The sequence below is a fragment of the Ornithodoros turicata genome, unplaced genomic scaffold, assembly GCF_037126465.1.
Source record: "Ornithodoros turicata isolate Travis unplaced genomic scaffold, ASM3712646v1 Chromosome32, whole genome shotgun sequence".
NCBI classification, from domain to species: Eukaryota; Metazoa; Arthropoda; class Arachnida; order Ixodida; family Argasidae; genus Ornithodoros; species Ornithodoros turicata.
Genome location: NW_026999357.1, coordinates 508120 through 528493, shown reverse-complemented (window position 1 = coordinate 528493; position 20374 = coordinate 508120). Strand labels below are relative to the sequence as shown.

General features: G+C 47.2%; 1 protein-coding gene across 1 annotated transcript in view; it reads left to right on the top strand.

The window, feature by feature from the left end:
* The window catches only part of LOC135373799 (integumentary mucin C.1-like), a 66222-nt gene extending 47876 nt beyond the window's left edge, over positions 1-18346 (top strand). The window contains exons 6-7 of the mRNA XM_064606865.1: positions 17806-17910; positions 18184-18346. Of these exons, the coding sequence (XP_064462935.1) occupies positions 17806-17910; positions 18184-18297 (219 nt within the window). The 3' untranslated portion in view covers positions 18298-18346. The remainder of the gene's footprint in view (positions 1-17805; positions 17911-18183) is intronic.
* The last annotated feature ends 2028 nt before the right edge of the window (positions 18347-20374 follow it).

Sequence of the window (20374 nt, the reverse complement as noted above, 5' to 3'; positions counted from 1 at the left end):
TTGCATCTTCACCCGTTCCCTGCACGGACCGACGGACGGTCTGCTTTCCTCGCCCGCCTTCAGACAGCTTTCGCAACGCTTCAGTTCACTCCGACCCGAGCAGTAGCATCACCAGCTCCCTTCATGCCCTCTGAATTGTCGTCGACGCCCCACGTCTTCTTTCGGACGGACCGCCTTCGTCGCGCGCTTGAGCCTCCGTATTGCGGGTCCTTACAAGGTTCTCCGCCGTTCACGCAAATCGTTTGTGATCGACGACTACGGCCGGCCTGAATCTGTCTCCATCGACAGGCTGAAGCCTGCCTTCATCGACAACGCTCCTCGCGTTTGTACCCTCTCCGGACCCAGCTTTCCAGCATCTCCTACGTTCGTGCCGGTGAAGCACGTCACCTGGACAGATTCCGTACCCCATGCTAACCGCGATGCTAACCTTCCTGTACCGTAGATGCTCTGAGCGGGGGGTAGCTGTGGTGATTGCCGACGACGAAGCCGGTCAGCTCGCGCCGCCCACGCAGCGCGCCTGAGTGCGAGACCGTGCAGAATAAATCATTCCTTCGTTATTGGGCTTGCTGGTCGGACCTGTCTTTCTTACCTTTAGCTGGGATAGCTTCCCACAGGTGATGGGGTGACCAAGCCTGACTCGACCCTGTGCATTTGTCGCCATGTGACGAAAAGCGTGCACTGCGTCTCAGTCGCTGAGCCATGGTAACGAAGGATGGCGTACACTACTAATGGTAGGTCTCTCTTTCAGGTGCTGCAGCGCAAACTACAGAGCACGGACGGGCCAGCCATCGGAGTGACTGCAGAAGGCGCGTCCGGCAAAAGAAAAGATGTCCTTGGAGTCCTTTCCACGTCTTTTGAAGTGAGCAAAGTTGCACTGTTAGACAAACGACGTTGCTCCAGAGGAAAAACGTTGGAATCGTAGGTGTCTGGTAGTGATACTGCATGCCTAACTTACCCCAGCTCCAAGAACGAAAGTCTCAATGGGTGTGTTCCAAAGTTTCGCCCGGTGACTGCTGCACCAACTTCTCTCCTATAGTGTTGAACACCTTTACTGGACGGCACTCTGGCATGTTCCCTTCCTTAAAGCAGAAGGAGGAACATAATCTCTTTGTGGAAATCCTTGCGCCACGATTTTTTCGGCGCGGCAGTGTAGGTAGGACTTCACGGTCACAGATGGTGCCGCAGAAATACGGTTCGGAGCGTCCGTGCACAGCGAGCGTCCGTCAATGGATCCCGCCAAAAGCGGACCCTAATCTCAGACAGGTTCCTGTTCGATAAAAGAGATAGGGCGCAGACTAACTGGTGCATGATGATGAAGGAACGAATAACCGAGAGACACGGGACACGAAGACAAGCACAAGAGTTCTCAAACACAGTAATGATTTAATAACACCCAAACCTCCTAAATACCTAACAACTCCCGGAGGGGAGGGAGAGGGATAAAGGATGGCCTATTTACACTGTTCCCACGTTGCGTTATCGCCACCGTCTCTTTCAAAAGTCTTTTCCACTTATCCCGTTCCCTAGACACAACCACGGTTTCGCTGAAAATGGGCTCACAGTTGCTGCATTGCCGAAGATGCTCAAACTAGCTCGCTGGAGATATGGCTCTTTTTTAAGTTGAGCTGGTTTTTCTCGAAGGCGGTCATTTAAACAACGTCCAGTCTGCCCCACATAACAAAAACCACAACTTAAGGGAATAGAATAAACAACAGCACATGTGCATGGTACAATCGCAGACTTATGCTTTACAGTGCAACCTTTTGGCACGACATTGAATGGAGTCAATCTACTCAACCTGAAGGCATTAGAAAAAAACATTTTCAACCCAAAACCCCTCGCTTGTCTTCGTGTCCTGTGTCTCTCGGTTATTCGTTCCTTCATCAGGTTCCTGTTGTTGACTCCCTGTATGCTCCGTGTGCGAATGCTGCTGTCAGCACTGAAAAAGCGAATAGCAATGATTCACGCTCGTATCATAGTGGTCAGCAATAATGACCAGCATACATCGAATAACCACCGTATGCGCTGTCGTACATGTCACTGATTTTGTTCTCTGGCCTTTGCATTTTCAGAGCGGTAAATCCTATGTATGTGGTCTTCCGTAGTTCTATCCTCGTTTCGGATAAAGGCTGTCAAGTTCGAGCACCCTCACCGTTGCATGGCGCCTCGCCGTCTTTGTAAGTGTCTGCGCTCATTCTGTGGATACAGACACACGATGGGAGCGGGGGACCTACACAACAACAGGCTCATGTCAAACTGTGCGTATTGTAAATACAGTACACCCTTTGCTGTGCTCTCCGAGTAAAATAAGAAGCGCCCTCAATAGCCACGATATCAACGTCACTCACCAAGCGATTGATGAGTGTTGGATAAAACAGCTTGTTAGAGACAGCTTGTAAAATCCTGTTATACACATCTCACGCCACTTGGCTACCGCTTATTTAGGAGTGACAAGATTGCAAAAATGCTGAATTAGAGGATTTCTATGCGGCTTTGAACCGCATCCTCGGCGCTCCCCTTGGGACTGTATTTTCCATCGCGCTCCTACACAACCTCTCCCATGCTATGTACCACCTTTACCTCAGTTCGCCATCTACCACAAAGAGTTGCCCCGAACGGCTGAGAAGAATGTGCACAATATACAAACCAAATCTACTAAACCAAACCAAATTTTCCAATGTCACGTTATCTGTGCGGCCACAGCCACATACAAAACGAATGTAGACCTATTCTAAACATACTGTAAGTAGTCAACATGCAACCCAACTTTTATGCAGAAAATGTACGGCAAGTATTGCACTTTTTACTTCAAAATTATTTGAAATTTTTAAAATTTTAAATAATGCAAAATCTAACTCACTGCAATACTTGTCGTGGATTTTCTATGCCAAACTCGGGTGGTTGAAAAATAATTGAAAGGGAGCAGACAGAGAGAAACAATTTATTTTAATATCAATGAAAACCATCTTGAAAGAATCACTCCGGTGCTTGCGGCTCGACATCGTTGGGCACGACAGTTGCAGAGACAGGTGGCAAGCAAGTTTCCAGGCATCACACCAGATGGCCCCACCGTCATGTCGATACGTGCGAAAGAGAGAGAGAACAACAAAATACTAGCGCCGGGCAAAAATAGCAACACTACAACAAGTCTAAACATGTGAGATCACATACAAAACACTGCTCATCTGGAGGGAAGAGGCTTAAGATGAGCGCTGAGCTAGGAATCGGGGTGCTTAGGCCTAACCGCAGTGCTTGGCCTCATGTTGGTTTACGTGGAACCCGGAAAAAGTATAGCTGCGGGTAAAAATGCAATACAACACTGCTAATCAAATCTAAACACGGGGCAGTGCATACACTGGTAATGTGGGGAAAAGGCTTCAGACGAGCGAAGAGCTAGGTAGAAGTGCGTCAAGACCAGACACATCGGGAGAAGGCCTAAGGGCTACGGCAAATCACTCGCCTTTCCCCCGCGGCGAGCGCGGAGTGCGTCCGCTCTCATCGACAGCCAAGGCTCAACTAACGTGGCGGAGCGTCCGACCGCACGTCTTCTCTCCACGAGAGCCAGCGCACGACTGACGCAAGGGCTGTTCTACGGGTGGCGGGTACGGGCTAGCGCGCGCGCTCTCCTAGCTTTCTCTGCGCCGACGCGCGCTCCTAGCGCCACTTGCGGCGACCTAGAGTGAGAAGTAACATGACCGTACCTGCGAGAGGCTAAGAGAGAAATTAATTCCTGCTCCCTCTGCTTGCCTTGCTCATTGGTCGTGATGTCATCCCAATGTCCCAAGGCTACAGCACTGATTTTCACACGGTGGACGCAACTCCTATGGACAAGGTCCATCTGCAATAGGGCCACAACGTGACATCATTGCTTCCTGTCCTAGGCATGCAGCTGCATGGTTCAAGAATGCGTACAGCTGCGCTCTACACAGGAGACCTATTATTTATTGAATCACTATCCCATGATTTTTCTCTTTATCCCACTATCACTGCATAAAAACAGAAAAACTATTGCAGAAAAGCACAAAACATCTGAAATCAGATCACAGCAATTAAGCCCAATGTGACTTACCAAAACCAAGAAAGAACAAAATATCCTAACAAGAAAACCATCAATAACTGATAACAAGGACTAGGTTCACAACAAATCAACCCGCTGTCGACGGGTGTATCCCGTTTGAAACCATTCAAAATAATCTTTCAAAAATACACGCGTAAGTACCCACTGTTAAAAATATATCTCCCAGAATATACGCTTAAAAATAATCGCCAAAATATCTCCGTTTAAATATAAACGCTAAGGAATCCACGGTTAAGAATACAGTCGACCCCCGTTTATCCGGACGGTGCCGTTCCCGGCGAAATCGTCCGGATACCGGGGCATCCGGATAAATGAAACGACCGAATAGAAACGTCCTACAGAGCAAGGTTTAATTAAAACACAGAGATCTCGTCAATGACAGCTGTTACATAGTAGTGTAGGCACTCGATTCCTGCAAACTTTTACTAATTGCATAGAGTTGAGCCACGCTGTTGCGCTGCTCGAAGAATGTCAGTGCGGACGCAAAGTGTCAATGTCGGAGCCTTGTTTCTCACTCGCGTCATCGGCACCGTCTTGCTGCACATCATCGGAGGCAACAGCAACAATCACACAGTCATAGCTGCACACGCGTCATCATCCTTATCAGCGTCAACGTAGTCAGAAACCGCAGCATCATCTACGGCAGTCGCAGTGAGCCTCTGCATCAGGGATCGCAGCTCAGCTAGGGAATGTCTTCATCGGCCAACGGGCCGTGAGCAGCAGGCCTTCGGGTTGGAGGCCTTTAGAACCGCACAGTGCTCGAGATATTTCCAAATGACTCGACTGGTCAACGTGACCCAACGCACACAAATAGAAAAGGGGGTCATCGTGCACGGTTGTCTCCCCTACGGAGGAATGTAGGTCCCTGACGTGTGGCGGGAATAACCCCAACACGGCGAAAAGGGTGACGAAGCGGGGTCAGCGTCTCCTTTTACTCACGGTAGTCCGGATATTTGAAGCTGGATTACAAGAATTTTCGACTTTCATTCCCTGGAATTCTTGTCCGAGTCCGGAAGCTGAAGTCCGGATAAACGAGAACAAAATACATGGAGGGAAAATCCGTTCCCGTGCCTTTTGTCAGGATACCGCGGATCCGGATAAATGAAGTCCGGATAAACGGGGGTCGACTGTATATCGTTAAAAATAAATTGTTTCAGAATCCCCCAAATCCACCCTACAGTTGCTAGAGTCATGTGGTATGGCCCAAATCAAGGTGAACTGCAAGCAAGGGGCTTAACCTAACCTCAAAGGACCAAACTAGCCTGAACTATCCCAAACTTACCGAAACCAAACTAAACTAACCTAACATAACATGATATAACCCGGCGTAAATTGCAATCGGTCCGCCTCCGTGCTAGATGGTGAGGGGACTTTGAAACAGTTTATTTTTAATGGTGGATTATTAAACGGTGATCTCTAAGCGGGGATAGTAAGCGGTTTATTTTAGGAGATATACTTTTAACCGTAACCGTGTATTTTTTAAGCGGATTATTCTTGAATGTTTTATTCTTAAACGTTTATTCTTAATGGTGGATTTCGGGGACCTCCCCTGTCCACCACAACAGCAGTCACAGGGAGCGCAGAACCGTTCCATCCGAGAGTCAGGCACACAACTGAATAATGATGCTTCCTTTCTGCTGAATAAAGTCGCACATCTAGCCCCATTGCGGTTACTTTCTGAACTAATTTCATCGCAAAGTTAAGAATCATGCCAGTGCTACTGATGTCCAGATCAAGGGTGTGTCAGCACTAGCGTCATCGTCAAGACAAGAATGATCAACAAGAACCTTTCTTGTCAAAAAAGAAATATACAGAGCATCAACAAAAAGAAAGCATACATCATAAGACAGAACAGGGCGTGTCACGATATTGCTCAACGAGCACTGTCACCTGACAAAAAATTGCATGACTGCTAGACAACAAACGAAAGCAAGCACGGAGAAAGCACGGAAAGTGGAAAACACAAACTCCACTCCTAATCGTAAATCCGTTCACGGAAGCGCACATCATTAACCAGTGACGAACCGCACATCCGTACCCTGTCAGAGGCAAACAGAATCCCACCGAGGCTACGCTTTTCCACTAATGGCCAACACAATTCCTAGGAACAGAGTTACTGTGTGCCACGTCCCACACTCGCTAGTGGCAGAGGGAGGAGTGAATCATTGTGCCCTCTGCGGGCCTTGCTCATTGGTCATGATGTCATGCTATTGCCTCAGGGCTACACTGTTTTTTTTTTCACTAATGCCCAACCCAACTGCTGTGGACAAGATCCACCGGGATCGGTAAAGCCGCGGCGTGACGTCATCACCCAGGCATGCATCTGCATGGTTCAAGGACGCGTACGCTCTAGACAGGGGACCTGTTATTTATTGATTCACTATCCCAAGATTATTTTCTTTATTCTACTGTAATGACTGCATAGGAAACAGAAAAAACTATTGCAGAAAAGCACCATGCATGAAAGGTGATTTTAGGAATTAAGCATTTCAATCCCGAAGTCTTACTAAATAAGACTTACCCCCGAATACAGGAAAGAACAAAATATTCTAACAAAGTAACACCATCAATGGATAAATACGATGAGCTCTGAGACATCTCCGTCCCTCCTTGCGGTTACTCTCTGAACTAATTGAATTACAAATGTCAATCGTTCTAGCACTACTTCTGTTTAGATCAAGGGCGTGGACGAACTATCGACATCGTCAAGACAGTGCTTCAACAAGAATATTTCTTGTAAAAAATAAAATATAATAGAATAGCATGTAGATGGAAAGCGTGCATCATAAGACAGAATAAGTCTGGGAATGTCAGGATATTGCTCAACGAGCACTGTCACGCCAGCAAAAATCGCATGTTTGTCAAACAACAAGGGGGGAAAAAGCCAAAACAAACACTTGAACAAAGTGGAAAACACACTCTCCAGCATCAAACTATTTCTAAACACACATACATTCCTCTTATTCAAAAAAATAGTGCTCATCATAAATCCGACCAACCTCCCATTTTCTGATGCTGCACTTTTTCTCCAGCAACGGTCAACGCATTGCTACAGACGCGTGAAACATAGAGCCACTGCATGACGTCATCACATCCTGTCTATGCAGCGGAAAGGAAATACCGTCCTTTTATTTAGTGAATCGCAAGGTTATTTTCACTGTTACCTTAAAATTCAAAAAGCACCATGCATCTGATCGGCCCCAAAGGCTTTTCAGAAGACGTCCTTGGTACTGTCAATCGTTAGAATCACAACAGCAGTAAATTACCACTGCTCTTTAAAATATAATTGAGACCTTGGAACATTCAACATCATCACCAGGCTTATGTAATGCGCGGTGTTCAACCCTTCCTATGCTCATATACTCATTGTCTGAGGCTACACCTGCGAGCAAAACGGCGCGGAAGCCTGGGGGCAAAGATCCATTCGCGAACGACGGACGACTAGACAGGACGCCGTTACGGGAACATATATAGAAAACCTATCACAAAAGGGAAAACTATCACAAACTATTACAAAAGCTATCACAAAAAGCCTGTACTATACTCTCAAGTATAATTTAAGAGCCTTAAAATTCTACTCATTATGGAAACTATAATTTCGGTATTACTAGATCAACCGCTCAAATGTTCTTCTCACTCCCCATTCAGACTGCCGCGTCCTGTCTTGCAATAAAGCAGACTCACATCCAAGATAATTAATATACACTGAGGGGTAGCGTGCCTCATAGGATTTATCGGCTCGGATACCAGCATTTCTGCTCAAATACTCATACCTGCAAACAGCTTACTTCATCAACACATCGAGCAAAGCGAATACACAAGCAACAACATCAATCAAATAACAACAAACAAACATGCCCACTTCTCTGGAATTGAGCTGTACCAAGCGGCTTGCTTCTGTATAAACGCAGTGGAAGTAGTAAGTCAGCGCACTTTTCCTCGAATAGCATTGGCTGCATAAACCGGACCTTACGCTGATAAACTGTGAAATGCACATCCAATTCTGTTTTCAGAAAATTATTGCATTATGCACACACAAATGCATCGTCTCTGTGTAAAGAAAGCACAGAGCACGGGTACACAAATGGAACAGGGAAAATCACTTCTACGCGGGCAGCATAATGCGATATACGCTGAATTTTTACGGGGTGAAAATTACAAGGCACTACTAAGCAATTCCACACATACGACAGTGTATACAACATACGACGGCGAAAAGGCTTAAGACGGAGCGCTCAGGAATAATCGCAGCGTTCCCGCACATCGCTACGAAGCTGAACGGCTATCACAAGACGACAACAACAAGGTATTAGCGAAGGGTAAAAATTGCAGCAAGAAACACAGTGCTGAACAAGTCCAGAGATGCGACATCGCATACGAAACACTGCTGATCGGGGAAAAGGCCTAAGCCTGCGACAGAAAGTCATAGAGCATACACAAGTTCATTTTTCAATTTTGCGTAAACTAAACGCGGTTTGCTATGTCCTGCTTGGAAAACGACGCACAAATTTTCTTAGGGAGCAGAGAAATATAGGAATTTCTATTCCGTGCTCAGACACCAGCATTTCTGGTCAAATACCCATAACTGCAAAATTCAGCACTGCTTACTTCATGAACATTTCGAGCACTCAACAAGATCTAACAAACAAACCCACTGATAGAACACTATTCAGCTTTACCAAGCGGCTTTCTTCTGCGTAAAAGGAGAGAGAAGGAAGAAACGAGCAGTGAAAAACTACACGCACTTTTGCTCGCATAGCTGTAACTGAAAAAAAAAAAGAACGAGGCACACGCTAATAAACTGAGACAGACACCCATTTCTGCTACCAGATAATTCTTGCATAATGCTACATGCACAGTGGCGTTATCCCTGCGTAAAGAAAGCACAGAACGAGGGTACACAAATCCGATCCCTTAAGCGAGGAGGGAAAGGCACTTCTGCTCGGACAGATAATACGATAAATGTGAATTTGCGCGAAGAAAACTAAGCTTGAACACCGCTACGAGCGTGGTAGACACATACTAACGAAGAAAAACATTCCTATTCACTTCTACTGATCGAATTGAAGCTAAAGGCTTGAACCGCACGATAAGAACAAAGCACACGGCTTCAGGATGGCATATCAAAGGCTCGTTCAAACCCAACAGATTATAACAAACGTGATAACAATTATTTTTTAAACCACTATTTCACGCAGTAGTACATAAATATATCATTCGTATAACACGAAAAGGCAAACACAAAGCACTTACTTGTCAAGTGCAGTCCCAGCTTCACAAAAGCGCGCGCACACACACACACACACACACACACACACATTTTTTGTAGCCACAACGAGCCCAAACACAACGCCTATTTCACAACCACATAAATCCATATTATTCCTCAGGTCAATAATTATCCTACCTACCTCAGTAGGCGGTACACACATATATGCGAACGCGAAACAATAGGTCTTCGTTCCGGACATAATAGGATATCATCAGTTGACCGTCACAAACCAAAAAAAAAAGGAATGCATGTTTGCTATACATCCAGAAAATACGATGCCGTGCTTTTGCGCAAAACATCCTGTCTCATGGCTGAGCACGTCGCGATACGACATAAGTTAGAATTAGTGTGGCTGCCGCTCCTGTGGCCTGCTAACCCAGTCATCGAAATATCCGAGCTTTCGTTATACTACTTTCCCGAAAGTGTCCGACGTCCGACCTCGTAGTCCGCCTCGGGGATGTACTTCAACAGGAGACCATCCTGGGACAGCTGATAGGTGTCGGCTGGACGCATGGTGCAGTTCTATGTCTACGAGCTCCTTCGTGGTAACGACGTCCTTCAGGGGCAGAGGTGCACCAGACAGCGCACCTGCCACCTCATTTGCGGCTTCCCTCCGGTATTCGATCGAGAAGTCGTACCGTTACGTCGTGGCGTACTCCAACGTCCAATGTCTTCCGGCGGGATTTTTCAGTCTGACCAGCCAGGCGACTGCGGATGGTCAGTCTGGGTTGCAAATTTCGCACCATCCAGATACATGTCGAACTTATTCAGTGCGAACATGATAGCTAGCCAACCGGGCGCGAACATGATAGCTAGCCGAAACCGGGAACCGACTGGCAACAGCGATGAAGCAGCAAGCCGCTGGAGCACTTCGCGATGCGGGAACATCACTGCTCCTTGGAGAGCATCACGGAACAGAGTACCAAACACCTGTGGTCTGTCTTGGACGAGAATCTGCGATGACCTGCGACGACTTCCATGTACCTCGGAACAAGGAGAAATTCTGGAATAAGAACTGCTACCATTTTCCCGGATGTCCCGGAAGCCAGGTTTGACCGATGTCTTGGAACACTATGGGAACCAGTGACGCAAGGCCTTTGAGATGAAACCCGCAGCCGCTTAGCATCAGCAACCTCCAGTTGCTCGATGCTGCGCTGAACGAAATGATCGAGACTGATGCTGCGAGACCCTCGCGCAGCCCTGTACCGTGGTACCCGTGTAGTAGCCGGTGGTACTCGCTCCCAAGAAGGACGGCGCAGCAAGGTTATGTGCACACTACTGCCGTCTGAACAAGGTAACGGTGAGAGATTCCCATCCACTTCCCTCTGTGACTCGATCGTATAAACGTTGGGATCAGCCCGTGTGTTCACAATATCGGACTACAGTCAAGGAATCCTCCAGATGCTGATAACACCTGCTGATGTCGATAAGACAGGCTTTACCTGTCATAGGAGACTGTTTTGGTTCATCCGGCTTCCCCTCTCCGGCTGTCCAGTTCCCGGCTAGTTGTCAGCAAATTATGGACAAGGTGCTCGGCGATGTGAAGTGCAACTTCATCATAGCTTATATGGATGACAGTATTTTTTTTCACGTTCATTCCAGGACCACCTTTGATACCTTTCTACCCGTCGAATGAAAGTGGTGTTGGGACGCATGCGCTCTGCTGAGCTGACAGTCAAACCTCGAAATAGGCAGTTGTCGACTTTGTTATAACAGCACGAAGGCAAACTTCGGCCAGTGACATTTGCAAGCCTCACGCTGAAGTCGCTAGAGCGAAATTATACCGTAACGGAGAAAGAGTGCGCGGGTAGTAAAGTGCATCGCTGTTGCCAGTCAGTTCCCGGTTTCGCCTTGGGCTGATGTCTTGGGTACACTCACCAGTCTGGCGTCGATCTCAACCAGGGGTTGTCCACTCCAGCAATGAGCGGAAGGTACTGCTGCATGCATGCTGGATAGCCTTCGCGACGTAAGTCCAGGACAAGTCCCATCCGGATAATTAAATCACGTCCCAAGGTCATTTCTCCTGCCAGTCCAGGAAGGTAAACAAAGGGTGGTCCGACACGATATTCATCGACGGTGAAGGTAAGGCGTACCGCGCCAGCGACAGGTACAACCGCACCAGCGCCGAGCCATAGGAGAGTCATGGGTCGGGTCGTCCGTACCGAGGTGTTCCGCTTCCGGCAGCAATCCTGGATAGTGTCGCTGATCAAGGAAACAGCTGCTCCGGTGTCCACCAGACTGACACCCTTGCCCAGAAAGCGCACCACTATACACGGTCCAATATTTCAGATGTCATCTTGCAATCGGAATGCAAGCGGGAGAAAGGCCACTGCATTCTCAGAAAAGATAGCACAGCTAGAAGTAACTTGCCTCTAGTAAATGTTCGCTCCCGCCGCGGACGGTATTGCATTATCTGCGTTTATCACAGTCGGCGTTTTCCTGGAGTTTACCGCAGTCGGTGTGACTTTCCCTGGGGGGCTTGTCCAGGGCCGGCAGGAGTACGATGCGGGCAGTTCCGACGGATGCATCCGTGCTCTACACACCCATAACGCCGCGGTCTTCCACCTTTTATTTCAACTGAGTGCGGCGAGGTTGTTCCCTCGAATCGGATGTTTCGCTGGTATTCTGAGACCTGCAGGCCAGCGGGGATGGAACTCCGCTGCCTGTCTGCCCCATAGACAACTAGGATGAAGAGAATCCCCCGGTCTAGGGTTTGGGTGGTACCGCAAATAAGCTAACTCTTATCCAGTATGGTGGCATTGTCGGAAAGCACGTGCCACCTTATCTTTTCGTCTGAGAGAGATTCCGCTCTCCCATACAGTTCTCGAATCGTCCGACTGTATTATAAGAGGTTCTCCTCACTATGATGAGTTCCTCATGCTCTTCAGCAAGCGCATTACATAGGATAGCATTACATAGCATTAGCATTACATAGCATAGCATTAAATAACAGCAAACGAACGAGGTTTTATTTTCCGATGTTTTTTCCGCTGCCGCACCCAGACTGTCCATTTTCCTCTGCTCATTCCCTCCTTTCGAGGGAAGTGATAACCAAAGGGGCGTGATGGCACGTGCGTCTGCTCGCGTATATCGCGACTTCGGCGTTTGTCGGTCATGGGCTTGCGATATAGCGTCACAACACACCCTCATCTTAGTTCCTTTGCCTGTTAGTTGCCTGTTGGTGTTAGTTAGTTAGTTGCATGTTGCTGATAAGGTAACTAAACGGATACTGTATTTGCTGCTTTGTATTTATATAGTTTTTGCAACGAGAGAATAAAGTTGCAGAATCATCACAAAATGAAAGTGTCTCGCTCTGTAACAAAGTGGATTCGTTTTTCACCTGCATCCCGTCGTGTCTGCCCTTGCATCCCTATAAATTACTGACAAAGTTAGTTACAGGAAAAGTTTTTTATACTGAAAGGTATCTCTGTACTGGTTAAATAAATTACTCCTCATTTACTCTCGGTTTCTCATGGTCAGGATGACAACATGTGAAACTGATTTAATGTGTAGCTTACCAACCATGAAATCATCGTCGTAAGGGTGGTTCTTGGTTAAGTACAATTCCTAGTGACAGGTGACAGTTGGAACACATTGAAATGATGCTTGCTTCCTATGGTTTTCATGCTTAAGAACACGTGTGCACGGTGGTTGTAGGTAGTTCAAATCCATAACTGAGTATCATGCGATCAGTGCCAAAACCTCCACAATATTATTTTTTCTCTCTTGCAGTCTGTGTGGAAATTATAGCGGATTATTCTGCGCAGCAATTGTCACAGAAGTGCACGCGATAGTGTTATGCTACCGTAAAGCAACCAATGCTGAGGGCATTGCTTGTAATGCAATATTGACTGCATTTTTCGAAAAATGTCAACCTATGCGTCTTTGTGCTGGACTTTCTCCATCGGGTGGAAGAACGTTCCACAGTCTCCTGAAAGCTTCGTTTGGAAATGCCTTAACATCGTGTCCCAAAGCAACTCCTGGAACTTATATTATAGTCAATTGCAGGAGGACGCGTGGCAACTTTTGCAATGGGCCTCAGCGTCATTAGAACCAACAGCAAAGAAGTTTATGTCTTTCACACCAGCTGTTTTACTCTACAACCTCGTGAAGAAGGGAATACATGTAGACTCACAGTGTAGATCGGTGGAGTACAGCGATTTTCGTTCTGTAAGTACACCAGGGTTCCGCAGAGTACATCAGATTTATCCCGCTGTATGTTGCACATGTTTAACGGGGCACATGTGCACTTTTTGCTAATGCATTCTTTTACGTTGCCGGAGGTGAACGCTTTCCAAAAAATATTTAAGAAAATGTTCTAAACCACTGCACTTTTTCCTTCTCATGCCCTGCTCTGCGATGCCTTGCCGACAACAGACAGACACCATTTTGACGTCATGCTCAACCCGTCTAAAGAGACCCCTGTACGATGTCGCTTGATTGTGACACGGGAAAGGGATTTAGATCCTAACGGATAATTTGGCTAGTAATTTCGCGGTAGCTTTTCTTGGCAAATCCCGAGAAGTCACGTTCGCTTGGTGCAGCAATCTCGCATGTTCCCGTGGCATTTTCGAACGCCAAGCAGCGCCTTTTTCTCCTGCCCTCTATAGAACCTTTTAGCGGGCTTCGAAGTGGGCTATAGCCGATGTCGTCACATTGGCCGGTATTGGCATACACATGGGTTGGCAGACCATGAAATCTGAAGACGAGCCACCGCGGTTTCCCTTGATTCCTGGCAACGCTTATTTCATTCAGCGCGGGCGCCAGACTAGGTATTTCCTGCGCTAGGCTGTGTTGCCAGGAGCCCACTCGAATTCACCACAAGCATCTCACCGCTTGAAGCGCACAATGTTACAAGTTCAAAACGTTCCACTTAATGTGGGCATTATATCTTCGGCGCGGTGTTGTCTTGCGATGTTGCAAAACAAATAACAAAGGACGGACGGACGGATGAGCCATTCGTACAGTGTCGCCACTGCTGTCGTGCCCATTTACCAACTCGCATGTCTAAGCGGATTGCGTGCTGGCCATTTTCTATTTTACGTCGAGACTGGGAGGTAACCGCCGGGGGGGTGGCTGTGTGTGTGTGGGGGGGGGGTCTTCCTCAGACGCCGTAAGACATGTCCGCACAGTTCCCGAGTAAGTCAGCCCGAGACGCACTTCCCACGGAGCGTTAATCTTCTGTTGCCCACCTCGGAGGCCGAAAATGGCAAACTCTACCATCAGTGTCTAACACAAGAAACCACATACGAGCCACTGTGAGCAGGTGAAGCCGGCAGCCATATTGGAAGGGGCGCCAATATGCTAGCGAGTAAACCTTTCAGGTGGTTTTGGTGGGGAACCGATAAAAATAATTGTTCGTCTGACACATGTCTTTATGAGCACAAGTCTAGGGCTTCTGAAGGTCGTGCTCGCCCTTCCCAGGGTGTATTTCACATGACTCGAAGGGTGCTGAATAGCTGGTGCAAAACTTGCGAAGAGGACGAAACCTAGTAGGAAAGACAACACTCACAGTTTTGCATGTGTGTGTGGTGTTGCGACGCAAGGTCCCAGGTAAAGACAGGGCTCTGGTCTTGGAAAAGGTAGCAGCGTTTATTCTGACAGCTTTCCTAGCTTTCGAAGACAACGTGACTTCTGAGGTCCTGGCTGAGGTAACAGCATTTGCCCGTGGCTTCTAACCTTGCTTGGGGTTTTCCTCCGTCTGCTTCGTGGGGCGGACAGGTAGTAGATCCCGTCGGAATGTTGGCGACGGCGGGTTTCCGCATTCGGATGATCTTCTCCGTCTGGGTCCGCGTGGAAAACAGGTGGCCAACCCCCTTGTAATGACACAAATGTTTTCGAAGTAGTCCGGGTTAATCGCAGATGCAGCTAATCCCACCGTGTATTGTTCGATGTCTGGTTCTTTCGCAACAGTGGTCTTTCTTCCCTGTCTCGGGAGTTGTCCTGTTCGCGGAAATTTCATGGTCCATTTAGATGGAGCGGATGACCGGAACGGCATTTTGAAGGAAAGCACACATTCTAGAGCTACCTTAAGCTTGGTCCACACTGTTGCGTTTCAATGCGTCCGTCAGCTCTGTGTCCGTCTATGAAATGACGCAAGCGCCTTCGAGAGCGACGGACGCGTAGGTTCGCAGAGTTCGGTAGTTCGAGACGGAGTGACGCAAGAAATTCCTGTCATTGCCCCGGTAATCGTGCCGCCGCGTTCGCTGCGGCTCGTGGGCTTATATAGTCCACTTCATGTACTGGGCTATAAGCAGCGTCTCGTATCGCAGCCCCGCGAAAGTGCGAATGTGAATTGGAAACCCATGCGTCCTCCTCACAAAAACTCTGACGGACGGATTTATTGAGACGCAATAGTGCGAGCCAGGCTTCTTTTTTCTGCCCCTTCTAAGATGACGACGTGCGGCGTCACTCCAGCTGCGTGGCGGCAAAGTTTTAGTATGTAACCTTCTTTATCGTATCCATCCAGCACCAACTATTGAAGGCACTCTCGTGCCTTAATGCATTACGATGTAATGTTTTTTTTTATTGCGTGTTAGCGCCGCGAAGCAACTGTGGCTATGAGCGGCGTACAGATGTGGCCAGACGGAGAGAGGGCAGCAGGAAGGAGTGGGGGACAGGGAATTAGTATGCCTCCTGGGCCGACTTCAGGGGGAACTGTGCCGACATTCGTCTGGAAAGTCTTGGGAAAACCCAGGGAAAACCTGAGACAGCACAGCCGGCGGTAGGGATTCGAGCCCACCACCTCCCAGTCTTGAGCACGACCTTGGTTACCACCAACGAGCGGACGCCTTAGCCCACCCGGCCATGCCGCTGGTATTTATTTATGTAAATACCTTAAATTATCCAAATGGGGCATTACACGAGGGAGGGAATTACAGTAAAGGAACAAGAAGAAAACAACATATATTTACAGCGAGACACACTCATGAATAACAAACAAGATGAACCCGTATACCTGCTAGGCACACTGATAAACAAGAAACAAAAGAAACACGATATTTATAGTTAGACACACTCATAAAAAGCAAGATAATCGATATATGTAAAATAATCTGCATAAACAGTTACTTATATCTGGAGAAAATGCAAAAACTGACGTTTGAAAGCAGTTTCATCATGAGTGATGACCAGCGGCAATGGAAGACCGCTCTATTCAGTTGTGCATAGAGCTAAAAAAATGAGCGAGAAAAATGTGTGGTGTTTACATAAGAAAGGCTAAACTTTTTAAGGGGTGATCCAGTCGCGGGTACATACAGCTATGTACAGCTGGTAAAAAAAAATTCGGTCTCAATAAACTGGTATGAAAGAAATTTATGATAGAGACAGAGCCTACGAGATTTCCTGCGTGTCTCGAGGTAAGGGAGGTCAATGGATTGTTTAATAGCTGTAACACCTGAAGGATAATGAATGTCCAACACGTGAAGCGCGGAAACCAAGAACAAGACCTGAGGCATAGGAAAGCGTGAGCTCTGCATGTTCCCAAGAAGGCCGAGCCCCAACTGGTGCCAGTGCGACGATGGCCTATAGGCTGACACCACGGTTGCTTGACGCGGAACTCTATTAGAGTCGTAAAACGCGCTACAATGTCCTCGTAGTAGTGATCTCGTATCGGCAGAGTGGCTTGATAGAGACAGGTTCGTGCCTCGAACTGCAGATTATCCAACAACATGTGTAGCGCTGAACCAAGGACAAGACCTGAAGCATACGAAAGCGTGAGCCCTTCGTGTTTTCATGAAGGCCGTACCCGAACTGGTGCCAATGCGACGATAGCTTGAAGGCTGACACCACAGTTGCTTAACAAGCAACTTGGTTAAAGTCGTAGAACGGCGATAATTTGCTCGTCGTAGTGATCCCGCATCGGCATTGTGGCTTAATAGAGACAGGTTTGTGCCTCGAAGTAGAGATTGTCTACACGTGTAGCGTGGAAACCAAGGACACGACCTGAAGCAACTGGTGCCAACTGGTGACGACGCGACCATGGCTTATAATGCTGACAGCACATTCGCTTGACGGGAGACTCTGCTAGAGTCGTAGAACCGGCGACAATTATGTTGAGAACGCGAGAAAGCTGAGGACGCGATAAAACCTCTTCTTTCGTCGAGCTCTCTGTTCCAGGTTGCCCCATTCAAAATAAATTGCACTAATCCCTACAGGATCAATGTTGAGGGTTGATAACTCACTGAATGAATAATTGCTAGTTGTACGCTGTCCGTGTTCATGTGTTCCATCGTGACCATTGAGGTTATCACTCCATTATCACTTAATACTGGCACACGGAGTTTCTTTTTATTCAGTTCGTTTCTTTTTAATGTAAGATGCACAAAATAGATGCACAAAAAGCAATTAAGCTACACTTAATCATCCAATGTAATGACTACTCCACATGACATCTTGTCTTTCTCGCTACAACTTCAATATTTGATGTACAATGTACAATTACTGTTGATTTCAGTGGTGCAGAGAGAAAAGAATCCGCGTCACCGATGGAGTCTACAGCCTGGCGTGGGACGGTTTTACTGTGAAAGTGGCAGATGACCTGGTCACCACAAAAGAAAAGGTAAGGAGTACGGGGCATTGTTATTAGGACACCAATCTGCTACCACTCGTAGCAATGCTACTAGAACTGCAATGTTATGCATAAAAGCTGGTTCTGTGTCACACGTTGGAAGACGTGGTGAAAGTGTATTGTCAAACCTACGGTGCAGTACAATGCCCTGTATTTCGGTGTGGTTATTTTGTTCGTTGGCGACGTATTACTGTCACATGTTTACGGAGATGAGATTATACGCTGTTGTTTATTTCGCTTATCGATACTTTTGTCTTTTTTAAGGTATGTGCGGCGAGATCTACCGGTTTTCAAGGACACTGGGCCGTTTTTGCCCTAGAGCGTGCAGACGACTATAGTTGCGGGCACTCCAAATTGTCCTATACGGACATTCTTTGAAAAATGGACCAGTGCAGCCGAACAAAAAATATATAATGACCCAAACCCATACTAGGCTGTCACATCATTGACTCACGAACGCCTCATTACCATATGTGAACGGCACGATATGACACATACGCATATGTTGGCAGGCTCGGAGAGGTGCAGCCCTGTGCTGTGCACACGTAAAAGCAATAATGGGCCTTAGTAGGCAATCCCGAAACATGATAAGCCATTCCCAATACCACTTCGAAGTGGCTGTATGTATGTAACTGTATGGTGATGGTAACTGATCAAAAATGCTTAAAAGAAAAAACGTTGGTGGGTCGGTCGGGTTTCCTCCTCACCTCCTCCCGCACCAGCCTCCTCAGCAGGTGACCCCAGCTTACAGTGGTGGAGGAAGACCACGGCTTTCCTGAGTGAGCCATTCTTAGCAGTAGGTGACAGGTTCCCTACATAAAATAATGGGAGAGGCTTGCTATGGGGATTTCTAGGTTAGGAGAGGGTTGCGCCAACTCCAGGTTGGCGCAGTTTTCGGGTGGCACAGATCATGGCAGGTGTTTTTTTTTTTCTCGCTGGTTAGTTTTCAATACAACTTGCTTGCTCTATTAATGCATTGCACGGGTGTTCGCAGAGGACACTCAAGTAACCTAGCCAACAATAATTTGACGTTGCGCACGTTTCAATGAATATCTCAAATGAAGTTTCAATGCGCCCTTCGGTGTTGGTTGTCCTGGTATGAGCTGCCCTGGTGTAAACTGTCTTGTTTGTATGAGTTCGCAGTCAGTTGTGAGTTTTTCAATGCCGCGTAAGCTGGGGCTTAATCAGGGCACCTGAAAAAAGAAAAAATGGCAAATAGGATATAGGTTTGCTCGCCCAGTTGTTGCAAGCGATCTCGAAAGAGGAAATGCTCGATTGCTTCGCAAGATATGTCATGTTTAGAATCCGATACCACTAATTCGTCGATCAGGAGCTGCAGGAGCTCAATTCATGGATCTGGACGGCTAATTAGTAATGTCGAGTTTTCTTTTCGGGCTTTTGTTATTACTGTTTTTCAGTATGCACGTACACTTCTGCGCTTTCTATTCGCTACCTGGACAAAGCGTCTTCGAGCTTCGCCGAAGATGCGGACCCACTTGCGTAAACGCCGAAAACACAGAAGCTGAGTCAGGAATCGGTCTCATCGAAACCAATCCTGACGAATAAAAATTATTTGTTATTTACCATTCTGCTCCGCCTCAATTGCATTCGTTGACGGTAAGGAGGAGGACAAGGAGGGTGGAAGTGTCGGGTGCGGTAGGTCCCGATCAAGAATATTCCCGGCGAAAACGTCCCCAAAGAAAAGGTAAGTATGAAACTCCAGCCAAACCATAGAACCTACGTCATCAAGGTCTTATGACGGTCACTCAAGGCCGCAGCCGCTCCGCCCTCATCAGTCAGGTCATGACCTGCAATGGGGTGGAGTGCTTGGGTGATCAGTGATACAATATCAGTGTTAACCAGTGATATCACAACATAGTTAAACCATATCATTGATAACATGAAAAAAGATAGGAATCCAACCTCTGTCTTGCTAGTTGTCAGTCAGTAATTGGGCCATTGGCTCAACATGTACACAGGAGTCAGTATTGAAAATACAATAATGAGGGTGACAAGGCAGATGGCGCCACGCAGTGCCACGTCCGCCGAATTTTGCCGCCGCAGCTTTGCCTCGCTATAGTTCCTGTTCAATAGGTGGCACTACCGCCGACGAATTTTAAATTTCCCGCCGCAGGATTTTCTTGTCATATGGTCTTGCTTGTGTTTTGCTTGTGTGGTCGTCGACTTTTGTATATGTTCAACAAATGGCGGTATGATGAATGGGACATCCAATGGACATATCGTGCTATTGCGATTTTTACATTTCCCGCCCATAGTCTGCTGTTGCAAATGGAGTCCTTTGTAAAACATTTGAGTGGTTTGGTTAACCAATTTACCAAATAAACCACACGCACACATGAATCCTCTATCATTTGTAGACTCATCCGTGAAAATATTTGAGCGGCTTGGTCAACCGTTCAGTCCACTTTCTTGAAAGCAATAAAATGTTAGACCG